The 15,463-nt window shown below is 53.7% G+C and overlaps 1 protein-coding gene across 5 annotated transcripts in view; it reads left to right on the top strand.

Moving 5' to 3' along the window:
• WDR4 (WD repeat domain 4) overlaps window positions 1–15,463 on the top strand; it is a 65,816-nt gene that overhangs the window by 28,310 nt on the left and 22,043 nt on the right. For 2 of the 5 annotated variants that reach the window (XR_010125259.1, XM_054468409.2), the window contains exon 11: window positions 167–368. Coding sequence is in view for 4 of the 5 variants with exons in the window: in XM_054468409.2 (XP_054324384.1) it covers window positions 167–360 (194 nt within the window). In the remaining variant the exon portion in view is untranslated. Of the gene's footprint in view, window positions 1–166; window positions 2,134–15,463 lie in introns of those variants that run through there. The other 3 variants (XM_054468408.2, XM_054468411.2, XM_054468407.2) reach the window with 2 other exon arrangements.

The raw sequence follows: 15,463 nt of genomic DNA, 5'->3' as shown, positions 1-15,463 counted from the left end.
TCCCAGGAGGTGGGCACCGTGGGGAGCCATCCCAGAAGGTGCCCTCCACGGTCCACCGAGGACTCCGGGAGTCACGAGGTAACTCCCTGCTACAGGGGGCCCGCTGTGGTGGCCGAGTCCCATGTTCCTGCCCCACCTGGCACCTGTCCTTGTTCCCCCATCACAGGCTCTGCTGGCGCAGACGCCAGCTTCAGCAGTCTCTACAAGGCCACGTTCGACAACATGACGTCCTACCTGAAGAAGAAAGAGGAGAGACTGCAGCAGCAGCTAGAGAAGAAGAAGCGGCGCCGGAGTCCCCCGCCTGGGCCCAACGGGCATGCCAAGAAGATGAGGCCGGGGGAGGCGACGTTGAGTTGCTGATTGTGGCGGTCAGTGGTGCCTCTCACCTCAAATTAGGAAAAGCTTTTTAACTTGTTCCTCTGCATCCTGGCATGTCCCTTCAAGAAGGAAAAGGTGATGTCAGTTGTGACCAGCTCAGAGGACGGGACTGTCCCCTGGGCTCTAGAAAGAACATCGTGTGTTAGCAGCACAGGCTCTTCCTGGGTGCCTGTGCGCCCTTTCTGGGTGCCTGTGCGCCCTTTCTGGTTGAGGGGAAGCCAGACCAGTGGAGTGGAAGCTCTTGAAGCACTTTCTTTTCATGTTGGAGGCTGCGTGTGAGCCTGTGGTGGCGGCAGCTGTCTGTGTTTCTGCTGTTCTCATACTGCCCTTCATGTCCGCTGCGTCTTCCTCTAGGAGCATCTGTGGGCTGACGTTTCTGGCATGGTGGACGTTTTCATGTTGTTCCCGCCGTCTCAGCGTCCAGGTGATGTGCTGCCCAGCAGTAGCTGCTCGCCACACAGGCTGTTGAAACTCAGCATGAATGCTTCAGCCCGCCCCAGCCCCAACCCCAGCCATACCCCTTGTGCTCACGAGCTGCTCCTGGAGAGTGGCTCCCTTGTGGGAAGTGAGAAACACGTTTCGGAGTCACAGGGAGCTCTGTCCGGCATCGGTGGCACAGATGGTGAACTTGTTTCAGGAAGTGTGAGCACACAGGCCTGGCTGGCACCCGGTTTATAGGGAGGTGATTGAGGACGTTGTTATGATTTGATTTGACCTTGGCACACACTGCAGAGCCACAGGGATGTTACTGAATTTCAATCACCGATCAGCAAGGATGAACCCTGGCAACTTCTTAGGAATGTTTAGCAGCAATGTAATATACCAGGCAAAATGCCTTGGTGCGTGCACTGTGTGTGAGTGAGGTGCACACCGCGTGATCATGCGCTGTGTGTGAGGTGCGCCCGGCGTGATCGTGCGCTGTGTGTGAGTGAGGTGCGCGCCGCGTGATCATGCGCTGTGTGTGTGTGTGTGAGGTGCGTGCCGCGTGATCGTGCGCTGTGTGTGAGTGAGGTGCGCGCCGCGTGATTGTGCGCTGTGTGTGAGGTGCGCGCCGCGTGATCGTGCGCTGTGTGTGAGTGAGGTGCGTGCCGTGTGGTCGTGCGCTGTGTGTGAGGTGCGCGCCGCGTGATTTGGGAAGAGGCTTCTGTGATGGACAAGCTTCTGGGTACATCACTTAATTCATTCAGGCCGACTCCTGCCTGCTCTCCAGTGATGAAGTCTCCCCACAGGAGCAGGTTCATGCTGGCGATGACTTTGATGTGGGGTATCGCTGGGGACTCAGAATCCTTTTGTGTATCAAAAGCTGGAATGCTTCAAATTTTTCATAAGTGCCTTGTTTTCCTCTTAACATTGATCTGGAAACAGTGCTGTCTGCAAAGCTGAGGCCCACTACTCTCTGCTGGGGATCAGGGGTTTCAGAAGGCAGGGGTCATGCTGGGCCACTGTCCTGTACAATCAGCTTGGCCTCCTTCACGCTGCCAGGGCATCTGGCGCAGGGCATGCTCTCTTGTTCATAGTCTGCTTTGAAAGTCTTGGTTTTAAGAGAGGTTCAGGTTGGTCTTGCTGGCATCTTCATGTAAAATAGGGTCTGGCAGACAGGCCCATGCGCTGCATCCTGCCCACGGCCTGATAGATGGCCTATGAATGGCTTTTTTACATTTTAAAAATGGTTGAAAACAAAAATATATTTCATGACATGAAAATCATGAAATTCACATTTCGTTGTCTGAGAATAAACTTTTATGGATGCAGCCATGCCTGTCTGTCCACTTCTCATCTGTGTCTGCTTTGTGCTACGGCTGCAGAGTGGAGTGGCTGGGACTGAGACCTGAACGGCCTCCTCACAGGGCTGCGTCTCTCCACGAGGACTGCGGGGCTCCTCTGAGGCTCTGCTTCCTCCCCAGCGGGGCTGGCTTCCTGCTATTACTCAGCATCCTGCCTTGGTCCTGAGTTGGTCCCTCTGCCAATAGCCGTTTCTGTGTCTCAGTGGATGGCGCAGCTGCCTTCTTGCTGGTACCTTGACTGATAGACTGGTTCCTGTTCACCTGCCCGAAGTCATCCCAGAAATACCTCTTACAGTTGCATAGGTTGAACCCAGCTCCGCATATATTTAGTTTCGTCTCTTGCCCCTTCACCCAGAACAGCAGCACCCACCGCCTTCCTGTCCCCTGTGACTGCCTCGCAGCTGGGTCTGTTCTGTGAGATGTCGCCACCCTGTTTGCCATCTGGGAGGATCTCACTCCTTCAATTTCATCTGCTCTCTGCCGTTATTTTTTTAGTTTCTATGTGTTTTGCTTTTGGGGCATTCTTTGGACTTTGTTCTACCTCTTTAATTGATGAAGAAAATTTGGTCATTGTATTTGGTTTTTTTTTGAGACAGAGTCTCACTCTGTTGCCCAGGCTGGAGTGCGGTGGCACAATCTCGGCTCACTGCAACCTCCACCTCACTGCAACCTCTGCCTCCCGGGTTCAAGTAATTCTCCTACCTCAGCCTCCCGAGTAGCTGGGATTACAGGCACCCGCCACCACGCCTAGTTAATTTTTGTATTTTTAGTAGAGATGGGGTTTTGCCATGTTTGCCAGGCTGGTCTCCAACTCCTGACCTCAGGTGATCCTCCCACCTCGCCCTCCCAAAGTGCTGGGATTGTAGGTGTCAGCCACTGCACCCAATCTATTAATTCTAAGCACTTTCTTCCAGATGGTCTCACTCTGTCACCCAGGCTGAAGTGCAGTGGTGTGATCTCAGCTCACTGCAGCCTCCACTTCCCAGGCTCAAGCAGTCCTCCCACCTTGGCCTCCCAGAGTGCTGGGATTACGGGCGTGAGCCATTATGCCTGGCCCCTTTCTTCATTCTGATTATGGTGTGCGTACTGTGCATCTGAGAAGTGCATGTGAAATGCTGGAACTGGGATTTCAGCAACTGAATGCACGTGTGTGACTACCCACGAGAAGCAGGACACTTAGTACCTGCCGAGAAGGCCCCACGCCCATGTTCCCTTCTAGGCACTGCACACACATGCTGGCCGGCCTGACCTCAGTTTCCCTCTGTTGCTCTGGCTGCTTCTGCTCCACTCTCTGAGGCTCATCCACCTTGTTGCCTGTGGTTGTGGATTGTTCATTCTCAGTGCTATGCCAAGTACTCCATTGTGTGAAAATTCCACAGCGTGTTCGTTCTATTATTGATGGGCATTTGGGTAATTTCCACAGTTTGGCTGTTAGGAATAGTGCACTGATGAACATGCTGAACATGCTGACACCTGTCTTCTGTTTTTTTTATTTTTAGAGACAGGGTCTTGCTCTGTTACCCAGGCTGGAGTGCAGTGGTGTGACCTTGGCTCACCGGGCCTCCTGGGCTCAAGCAGTCCTCCCACCTCAGTCTCCTGAGTAGCTGGGGCTGCAGGTGTGTGCCTGCATGCTGGCTAATTTCTGTGGTTTTTGTAGAGATGGTGTCTTGCTCTGCTGCCCAGGCTGGTCTCGAACTTCTGGCCTCAAGCAGTCCTCCTGCCTTGGTTTCCCAAAGCACTGGGATTACAGGCGTGAGCCACTGCCCCCGGCCAGCACCCGTCTTCTGGAACATTTGTAAGCATTTCTGTTGGGCGTGTACTTGGGCATGGAATTGCTGGCTCTCAGTTATGCACGTTTCTTAGAAGATCCTGCCAGTCCTTCATCCCAGACCCCGACCCCAGCTTGGAAAACGCAGTGCATCCTCACGCCTAGTGTTTGCGGCTATGGTGGCTCATGATCGACTTGGAAGGCCCATAGTGTGTGGTGTGGAGTTTTGCAGGGAGCCAGTGACACTGCCCACTTTCAATCCAGACCTAACCTTGATCCTGTTCTCTGAGGCCACCTTACCAAAACCTTGACTTACCTGTCTTAGATCACTCACCCTGGGGGAAACGTGCCACAAGGTCACGAGGGCACTCAGCCAACCTACAAAGGTTACCATAGCAGAGAACTGAGGCCTCCTGCCAGCAGCCAGCAGCAGCTGACCAGCTGTGAGGGCCTCTCTGGGAAGGAGAACTTTCTGTGTTTCTTCCTGTACCCCATATATGTTGACGTGATACGTTTTTGTTTCTGATTTCCCTTGTGAGATCTTTGGTCTGTGGGTTATTTGGAAGTATGGTTTAATTTCCAAACATTTAGGGTTTTCCTCCAGATTTTGTTGTTGTTTCTGGTTTCTATTCCATTGTGGTCTCAGAATATACTTTGCTGACTTCCCTCTGTCTAGATTTGTTGAGCCCTGTTTTGTGCTTCACAGTGGGAGGGTGATTGTATGTGCACGTGCAGATATGTGTGGTCCCCACACGGTGTCTCCAGCTATCCCTGTCTTGCCTCTCCGGGCCCAGTGCACCCTTCTCAGCCCTGCCGTGTGACCCTGGAGCTGGGCCCTCCCCGTACCCTCCTTTGCAGGTTGGCACAGTGTTTGGCTCTGTCACTGGAAGGAGCTGGAGGGACTCCACAGGAAGGAGGGGCCTGCCCTCCTGGTTCCTGTGGTGTGTGCCTGCCAGCCTCATGGTGGGGGCGGGGGCTCTCAGTGACAGTCTCCAGGAGTTTAGCGACACCCAGGTTCATTCACCATGGTGGGAAGGATTCCTGCTAAGCTTCCTTGCCTCTGTCCAGCTCCTAGGGGGTCTGCCTCCCTCCTGCCCCAGGGAGAGCTTTGGGTGAGTCTCGCTGGCACTCACGCCCTGGGTTTCCTGCTCTCAGGCCTTAGCCTGCTGCACCTCGGCCAGCTGCACCACCCGGCACATCATAGCCCCACTCAGGTCAGAGCTGCGTCTCAGCCGATGTGGGGTTCCAAGGTTCTCACCGAGAACCAGACTCAACGCTTGTAGGTTTGTTGTCTCAGTCCTGGCGGTGGAGGTTCTCCCGAGGCCTCAGCGCCCCTGTTCTCCGAAGTCTCGTTACATGTTAGTGGAACCCTCTGTTCCTGTGGAATCATTCTTCGTGTTAAATGTTTCTATTTCTTGACTGATACATGATAGTCATCATGTATGTATTCTGCGGCTGCTTCTGATTTTTTCTCTTTATCCCTGGTTTTCTGTAATTTGTTAAGCTTTAGGGTATGTGTGTTTTGGGGGTTTGTCAAGATTTGTAGGATTTGTCATTTTTATGCAATTTGGAAATACTCCAGCTATTCACAGACTCCTTCCCTGCCTCCTGCAGTCCCAGGTGCTCAAATGGGCTGCTTGCTGTGGACTCATGGGTCCGTGAGTCTGCTCATCTTCTTCAGTTTGCATTTCATTTTCGGTAGATTCTTTTTCCACGTCTTCAAGCTCACTGATCTTTCTTTTAAGCTGCTGTTAAGCCATGGCCATTTTCTGTATGAGCCATTGTGTTTTTTCATCTCTATAAATTTGGTTTTGGTATTTTAAAAAATGTCTTCCAGCTAGGCTGGTGGCTCACACCTGTGATCCCAACACTTTGGGAGGTTGAGGCAGGGGGATTGCTTGAGCGCAGGAGTTTGAGACTAGCCTGGGCAACACAGTGAGACCTCATCTTTAAAAATAATTAAAAAGGTCGGGCGCATTGGCTCACGACTGTAATCCCAGCACTTTGGGAGGCCGAGGCCAGTGGATCACAAGGTTAGGAGTTTGAGACCAGCTTGGCTAATATGGTGAAACCCTGTCTCTACTAAAAATAAAAAATTAGCCGGGTGTACGCCTGTTGTCCCAGTTATTCAGGAGCCTGAAGCAGGAGAATCGCTTGAACCTGGGAGGCGGAGGTTGCAGTGAGCCGAGATTCGCGCCACTGTACTCCAGCCTGGGCGACAGAGCAAGACTCCGTCTAAAAAAAAAAAAAAAATTAGCCAGGTGTGGTGGCACATGCCTGTAGTCCCAGCTGCTCGGGAGGATCACTTGAGCCTGGGAGTTTGAGGCTGCAGCAAGCCGTGATTGCACTACTGCATTCCAGCCTGGGTGACAGTGACTGTCTCAAAAAAAAAAAGCACACCGGTGTCTTCCATTTCTCTTCTAATCATAATCATGCTTTAAAAAATACCCTTGAGCATATGGAGCAAATTTAAGATAATTGTTCCTTTTCTGCTAATTCATTATCACTGTCATATCTAGGTCTGTTTCTGTTGACTGTGCACCACTTGTGTGCGATATGTCGGCTGACGATGAGCTTATTGGGATGTAGCTCCATCGTAAGTCAAGGAGCATCTGTGATTTGTCCTCTGCTTATGGGATATGTTTTTCTGCTACTGAGTCTGTCTAGTAAATTTTTGACTAGGAACATGGTGATATTTACATTATTGAGTGTGAAGTTTTGTTACATTCCTTTAAAGAATATTACGCTTTCTGGCAGGCTGTTAAGCCACATGTAGATTAATTTGGTCTTTTTCAGGTTTGTTTTAAGCTCACTAGAGTGAGGCTGGAGTAGCCTTTCCTTGGATGATTTAGTCCTTCCCAGGTGTGACCCTCCTGCTGTCCCTGCAGAATCCTGGGTATTCAGAAGTGTCTGCACACTGGCTTGAGGGACGAGGGTGATTCTGTGCAAGGCGGGAATTGTTTGTCTTACCCTCCGGAGGATTGTTCTTTCCTCAAAAGCTACTCTTTGGCGTCCTGGGGTTTTACAGAATGTGTAGGTTGGTGTTCATCCGAAGACCCCGACGGGACCCTGGTGCGTATTTCCTTCCGTCTTTGCAGCTCCCCTCCCCTTTGTGGGTATTCTGTCCCAAATTCTAGCTGCCTTGGCCTCACCTATACCAGGGAGGCCAAGTGGCCCGCTCGCCCCACTCCCCTTCCAGACAGGGCCCCTCCCATCTGCTGGATGGCGGCGGCCCCTGTGCAGAACTTCCTTCATGGGCACCTCGCTGTCTGGGGGCCTCTTCCCCAGGGAGTCTCCTGGTGGTGACCGTGTTGCCTCAGGCTCACTGTGCACTAGGCAGGTCACGTTGATGCCGCCTGAGGGGCAGGGGTTACCACCCTGTGGTTCAGGTGAGAAGCCCGAGGCCCAGGTGAGGAGTGTCTGGCTGCCTGTGCAGTGTTTGGACAGCATGCCAGCCCCTGCCAGGAGGCCCAGCTTCTCCAGCCCAGCCAACACCCACCAGGAAATGCCCCGATTTACTCCCCTGGGGCAAAGGCCCTTGGCTGGCTGAGCGTCCCCTCCCCAGCACTCGGAGGCACCTACAGTTGCTCATCTGTTCATTTAGTGCTGGGAGTGGAAACTCATACGCTGAGCAACAGTGACACTGCAGAGCTGACACCAAACCCCACAGCCCGCCCGGTCACCTGCTTCACCGAGGGCCACAGCCTGCCGGGGTCAGGTGGCTACAGGGGTCCTGGCCATGTGGGACATCCGTTCTGTGGCCCTGCTCAGGATGGCGCACACAGCGGGGAATGGCCCTGGGGTTGAGGCATGGGCTCAGCCACCGCCCTGCAGGGACGCAGCCAGGGACCTCTTCCCGGCAAAGGAACTCCCCCACTCATCTCCAGAATACTGGGGCATGCTGGGTGCCAGGCTGGCAGGGACCCTGGGGATTCTGCAGTGAGCTGGATGGGGCGGGAGTTCCTTCTTAAAATGTGGAGTCTGGAGGCCACTCTTGGTGAAGCGCTGGCGCCCGGGGATTCTGCAGTGAGCTGGGCATGGATTCGTGAAGTTGCTCATGGTGAAGCCCTGGGGTGACAGTGGATGGGCCACAGCTTCTAGCAGCTCTTGTTTCTCTGAGGCCTCCAGAATCTGGCCTCAGCCCCAAGCTTGCAGGTGTTGTGCCACTGTCACGAGGAAGGTGGGTGACAGCGAGTGTCACCTGTTCCCTTACCAGTGAGTGCCTCCCTGGGAACTTGCCCCCAGGATGTGCTCTTGGGCCATCTCCTTCGTCCTTCTCTTCACAGCCACCCCTCCTTCTCCCAACTCAGGCACCTGCAGAGGAGAGGGGCCCCGGATGGGGACAGCAGGGCAGAATCCCAGCTCCCAGATCTGGGGGAGGGGGTATTGGGTATGGGGGCAGTGGTGCCAGGGGTGGAGATAGTGTGGGGAAGGCTGGCCCCAAGAGTGCAGTTTCGGGGGTAGGGGGCCAGGTGGGCACGGGACCCAGGGGCGTGGCTTCAATCCTCCCCCCAGGACCTTGGGAATGGCCTCCAGGAGCCTGGCATGGGGAGGCCAGGGTCACCAGCTGAACCATCTGGACCAGAATCGCACAGCAGCGCCCTCTCCTCTACAGCAAGACCTCACCCAGGGTTCCCCACAGAGGAGGCAGGGAAGCTTGAGGGTCCCAGAGGAGTGTGGAGCATGCACTATGCTATGCTATACCACACTACACACACGTGCACCATACACACGCATGTGCCACACCACACCACACACCCACACCATACTATACTACACACACGTGCACCATACACATACATACGCATGTGCCACACCACACACCACACCATACTACACACACGTGCACCATACACATACGCATGTGCCACACCACATCACACACACACTATACTACACACTAGTGCACCATACATGCACACACTCACAGCATACTACACTATCACACATGCACCATACATGTACTTACACATGTACCACACATCACACGTGTGCAGTCCACACCATACATGCACATACCACACAACACACACACCATACATGTACATATACAGGTACATCATGCACTCACAAACCACACATCCACATACACACGTGTGCCACACCACACTAAACTCAAACCATACATGCACATTCATGTGCCGCACCACTCTACACACATGCACCATACATGCACATACCCTCATACATACCACCCACATCCACACGTACACCATACGCACAACCACACACACATCACATACGCACACATTCGCACCATATATATGCACATACATATATTCATACAGCACACATCACAGTACACCACACCACAGATGCACTTATGCACCATATGTGCACATACACTCATATGTATACACTCACACCACACATACCCTCATTACACACACGCACACCAAACATCACATATGCACACTCGCACCACATGTGCATTGCGCACACTCATACACACCACAGATTACACTATACACACATCCACTCATGCACAGACACCATACAGATACAGGTGCACACATATACCACACACATACCACGTACTACACCACACACACATAAACCATACATGCACATGCATGCACACAAATACACCATCCCACTCACACCATACATGTACACATGCACACAGACATACCATACCACAAACACACCCACCACACCACAGATAACACACATACCATCCCACTTACACCATACAAACACACCCCACACATGCACACATTCACACAGCATCAAACACACACACCACATATACCACACCACATGCAGCTATGCACAAACACACCGTACCGCTCACATCATACATGCGCACACACACACACTACACTATATAGACACCATACAGACACACACCACACCCACCACAGATATGCACATACACAAATACCACATCATAAGTGCATAGACACCATACACAGACACACCACACACACTCATACACATACACACACACAGTTGGTCTGGAGATGGAGTCACTGCAGCCAGCAGGGGTGGCGTGCAGACAGGAGGGCCTAACTCAGGCACAGCAGGTACACAGTGGTGGCCCCAGGAACCCTCTGCCCAGCCCCTCCCATCCGCCCCCCTGGGGGCTTGTGGCCCCAGCCTCTTTTCCGTGGCCTCGAAGCCCCTCGTCCTCCCAGGCCAGCCCCATCCTCAGCCACAGGTGCTCCCAGCACTCTGTGAGGCTCTACTCGCGGATGGCCGGCACTTCCCCTTACTGGTCTGAAAGGAGACCCTGGAGCAGATGGTCCCGAGACCCCTTCCTGCCAGATACCCTTGGGCTGGGGCCATGAGCAGGGCCACTCCAGGCCGGGGCAGGCAAGTGCTGCCCACCAAAAAACCACCGTGGATGCGGCAGGTCCTCTGCACATCACTCCTCGGTGCACTGGAAGCCTCGGTGGGTGCTCCTGGCTGAACATGGGGACTTCACTACCAGTCTGCCCTGGGTCATGTATGGAAGCCTCAGCTGGAGGCGTGGGACCTGAAGGCCCGACGCTTCCTGTTCTGCTCAGCTCCTCCTTGGAGGAAGTGGGGTTTGCACCACGATGGCCCTTCACCCATGCCCCCTCCTCTCTACACCTGTGCTGATGTCAGACAGCAACCCCTCGAGACAGGTGGGACACGCCATTCCTCCTGTGAGGTCACAGCAAGAAGTGCATCAGCTTGAAATGAGAGGCAGCTCTTGGGGGCAGGAGTCAGTGGCAGCACCAAGTGACCCACCCACCACATTTGGGGGTTGGGGACCTCCAGAGCAGGCAGGGGCTTGCTTCCATCAGATTTGGGAGAGGGCACCATTAGGGAGAAGAACACAGAGGCCTTAGGAGTGGAAAGCAACAGGAACACTTTCTGCTAAGAAGCGGAATGAAAAACCCTGGAGAGCAAACTGAGCAGAACAGAGAGGAGGAAGCAGCCGAGGAGGATAGAGATGGGAACAGGAAAGAAAACCTGTAGGATGAGATGTTGCTGTGTTACTCAGGCTGGCCTCCAACTCTTGGGCTCGAGTTATCCTCCCATCTCGGCCTCCCAAAGTACTGGGATGATAGGCATGAACCGTCACACCCAGCCAGAAAGCAGTTTGTTGTTGTTTTTTGAGACAGAGTTTCACTCTTGTTGCCCAGGCTGGAGTGCAGTGGTGCAATCTTGGCCCACTGCAACCTCAGCCTCTCAGGTTCAAGAGATTCTCCTGCCTCAGCCTCCTGAATAGCTAGAATTACAGGTGTCCACCACGCCCGGCTATTTTTTTGGGTTTTTAGTAGAGACGGGGTTTAACCGTGTTGGCCAAGCTGGTCTTGAACTCCTGACCTCAAGTGATCCGCTTGCTTCGGCCTCCCAAAGTGTTGGAATTACAGGCGTGTGCCACCGTGCCCGGCCTTCATTTTGCCTTTAAAAACCTCTGCTTGGCTGGGTGCGGTGGCTCACACCTGTAATCCCAGCAGTCTGGGAGGCTGAGGCAGGTGGATCACCTGAGGTCAGGAGTTCGAGACCAGCCTGGCTAACATGGTGAAACCCCATCTCTATTAAAAATACAAATTGGCTAGCCATATGTAGAAATACAGCGCCATGGGTGGAGGCTGTCCCTCCTAAGGCGCAGCTGGTGCGTTTGGGACCAGGGAGGAGATCCCGCGCCTCCCTGGACCCCGGGGTCTCGGGATCACCCGGCCTCGGCCGCGGAGGCGGAGGCCTCAGCTGCACAGAAACCCAGGGCGGCCGCGGGGAAGCAGCGCCCTCAGGTGACTGGAGAATGGGTCAGAGAAGCCCCAAGAAGGACCTCACCCATCCCTGTAGGCGTGGGACGGCCCAGGCTGCCAGGACCCCCAGGCGCAGCCCAGTCCGCGGGGCGCAACCCCAAGGCCAGCAGCAGAGGATGAGGACGGGGCCAGGGCAGGGGCCGGGGCTGGCAGAGGGCAGAGGGTGGGGAGGGCGCTCCGGGGAGGTCAAGGCCAGGGCTAGGCTTTCAGGGCCATGCCCTGGCTCCCCGCCCCTCGGGGAGATGGGGGCGGGGGGCGCTGTGAGCAGAGGGGCCCGGGTGGAGAAGGTGCTGCTGGCCAGGGGCAGGGAGGGCGGGGGGGCGGGGGCACGGCAGAAGCCCAGGTGGGGACTTGGGTTGGCCGAGGGGACCCTTGGGCTGCAAGGACAAGGGAGGGGAGCAAGGGGTATGGCTTGGGGAGGTGCCAGGGGATGGTTGGTGCCCTTTATTTTAAAGGGGGATGTGCTGCCCAGGGCAGCGGAACCTAGAATTACATTTTGAGATTTCCAGGAAAGTTTCAGATGGAGGCAGAGGCTGGGCGCAGAGGAAGATGTGGCAGTGGCAGAGGGTGGGGTGAGAGCTGCGAAGAGAGGTCACTGAGGTGGACAGTGGGACAGGGAGAGGGACAGGAGTTGCAGAAACATCCTGGACACATTTGGCAGCCATCAGCGTTGCTTTCCATTCATGGACAAAGCGTGGGTGCCCAGAAGAGGCCAGAAGCCAGTGCAGAAGCCCAGGCCTCCCTGCCGCCACCCGGCGCTGGCTGAGGTGCAAATGGCTGTGTAGAGCCTCCTCCACGCCTCACCCTGGTCTGGACCGGACCCCAGGGCCCTTTGGATCCTCTCCCAGGTCCCGAGTCTGACCCGCACCCAGAAGCAGCGCTTGGTAGAGTCTGCCCTGAAGATACACGTCCAACAATATGCAAACACCCAAAAGGTTATAGGCTGTGCATTGTGTCACAAGGGAGCACTGTGCAGCCGTGACAGATGAGTGACGATGTGGGGTGGTTCCCGCGACCCGCTGCTGAGCAAGAAGCAGGTGCAGATGTGTGTCTGCAGCGTGTGCCCTTCAGGTAAGAGAGATGGGGAGAGAAACAGTTACTCAGGTGCTCTGGAGGAAGGAAGGATAAACCAGGACCTAAAGAGAGATGGGGAGGGCAGCAGTTACTCGGATGCTCTGGAGGAAGGAAGGATAAGCCAGGACCTAAAGAGAGATGGGGAGGGCAGCAGTTACTCGGGTGCTCTGGAGGAAGGAAGGATAAACCAGGACCTAAAGAGAGTGGTTGCCTGCAGGGCTGGATGGGAGTGGGGCACAAACGGAGCAAGAATGGAGTAGCAGGGATGGGGCGTGGCAACATTTTTCTAAGGAGACTTTCTGTGAAGCGCCCCATTAGAATCACAGTGATGTTTCACAGCCCCCCAAAATAAACAATGAAGATCAACCAGGTTGTGGGAGAAATTCCAAATGGATATAAACAGTAACAAGCGAACTTCACGTTCAAAAGGAATAACTTCACCACCCTGAATCCAGGGTGAAGGAAAGAAACGAGTAACTGGGTCAGGAACGGTGGCTTACGTCTGTAATTCCAGCACTTTGGGAGGCTGAGGCAGGATCACCTGAGGTAAGGAGTTCAAGACCAGCCTGGCCATCATGGCGAAACCCTGTCTCTACTAAAAATACAAAAATTAGCTGGGCATGGTTGTGCACACGCCTGTAGTCCCAGCTACTGGGGAGGCTGAGGCAGGGGGCCTGAACCCAGGATGTGGAGGTTGCAGTGAGCTGAGATCACACTCAAGCCTGGGCCACAGAGCGAGACTCTATCTAAATAAAGAAAAAAAAAGTAACTTTGGAAAATAGGATTTTGATGGATACTGTAAGTTTAAAGACAAAAAGAACTGGACAGAATACTGGAGATCAAGCTTGTCCAACTCATGGCTTGTGGGCTGCATGCAGCCCAGGACAGCTTTGAATGCGGCCCAACACAAATTTGTAAACTTTTGTAAGACATTATGAGATTTTTTTGTGATTTTTTTTTTTTTAGCTCATCATTAATCTTAGTGTATTTTATGTGTGGTGCAATACAGTTGTTTCAATGTGGCCTAGAGAAGCCAAAAGATTGGACACCCCTGCTGTAGATCGTGAGTTTTTCACACAGGGGTCTGGGCTAGCAGTTCTGAAATGTATGTACACACGAGGATTGACCACACAGGTAAATCTAATCTACAGTGGACAGTGAGCGCCAGAGGGAGGCCGAGGAAAGCCCTTGGTGTTGGGTTGGCTCCAAGGTATCTGTGTAAACCCATGGTTTTTACCACGTGTATATGCAGGTAGACACAGGAATAAACGCAGAAGTCTGCCTATGCTTGAGCTATTATGTGTGCCATCTTTTCTAGGTCTTTAAGCTCAAAGGGCCTAGAAACAATGATATCCCAGCCACAGTGAGCTTACCTTGCACGTTGCACTCAGATCTTCGTTTTCTAGCACTATTCTCCAACGTATGAAACTGGCAATTCTTGGAGAACTGGTTTATTCTAGGACTGGGGCAGACAAAATCCTGGAGTACTTTGTGGACCCAGAAAATGAGGATGTGCTTGAAACAGATGGGGAACTGTTGAAGGAACCCAGGGGCCAGCCTGAGGGAGATCCCAGTGGCCAAATCTGGAATGAGTCAATGACCATAGCATTGGTTTATAATAGCATAAAATAAATGTCCCCAAATCCATACTGATATCAACAGATAACTGGATACGGCCAGGCGCGGTGGCTCACGTCTGTAATCCCAGCACTTTGGGAGGCCGAGGTGGGCCGTTGCACTCCAGCCTGGATGACAAGAGCAAAACTCCGTCTTGAAAAAAATAAAAATTCTTAGTAGAAGCAGGAGACTTCCGGTCATGGGCCCACTTGGACTCCTCAGCCATGATGGCTGCATTCCCAGTGTCGCCCACACCCCTGCCTCCCTCGCCACCTCCAGCAGGGCTCTGGGTCAAGTGAGAAAAGAGGTCCACTTGTGTGAGGAAGGTCCGTCTTTCTGTCTACAGGCCTGGAGATGGACCTGGGAGAGCATGACCTCGCCACAACATCACCATCCTGATCAGAGGCGAGAGGGGACAAGGTCATAGGTGTGGAGATGGGCAGGTGGTGTGGAGTGGAGCCTACAGAGGGGATGAGGGTGTGTCCTGGAGTGCACAGGGTGAAGGATCCCCGCCACTACCCCACCACCTTTGGGTGCTTAACCGGAAAGGTGGAACAGCAGAACACCAAAGGGTATGTGTGCACACATGCACGCACGCACACACATACACACACATGCACTGCTGAAGCCCAAGACAGGCATGGACGGGTTGACCCTGGGAGGTAGGGTATAGAGGATCAGAGAGTGCCCTACATGGGAAAGATGGAGACCAGCTATTCCCAAGCACCAAAGACAGACTTGGAAAATCCCAAAGAAATACTAGAGCATGGCCCCTGAGTAGGGCTGCTGAAGTATTTGCTTCCTCCTCGGTCAGCCCAAGCCCTGAGGCACGGCGTCCTGCCTACCCGGTCTAAGCGCATCACTGGGAAGTATGATTGTGGGGCACAGGGCAAAGCCTGAGGGGTGATGGAAACACTCCACGTCTTGACTGGGGTGATGGTTACATGGTGTACACATTTGACGGTACTCACCCAACAGCATCTTTTGAGGTCTGTCCGTTTTGCTGTATGTAAATTACATCCCCCCTCCCTGCCCCCACAAACACAAATTCAGGAAGGCAGGAAAATCAGGCAAGAGTCCTTCCCAGTCTCACTTGC

This window comes from Pongo pygmaeus, chromosome 22 (genome assembly GCF_028885625.2).
Source record: "Pongo pygmaeus isolate AG05252 chromosome 22, NHGRI_mPonPyg2-v2.0_pri, whole genome shotgun sequence".
In the NCBI taxonomy this organism is placed as follows: Eukaryota; Metazoa; Chordata; class Mammalia; order Primates; family Hominidae; genus Pongo; species Pongo pygmaeus.
The sequence above is the reverse complement of the archived record's forward strand: the minus strand, read 5'-3'. Positions and strand labels throughout refer to the sequence as shown.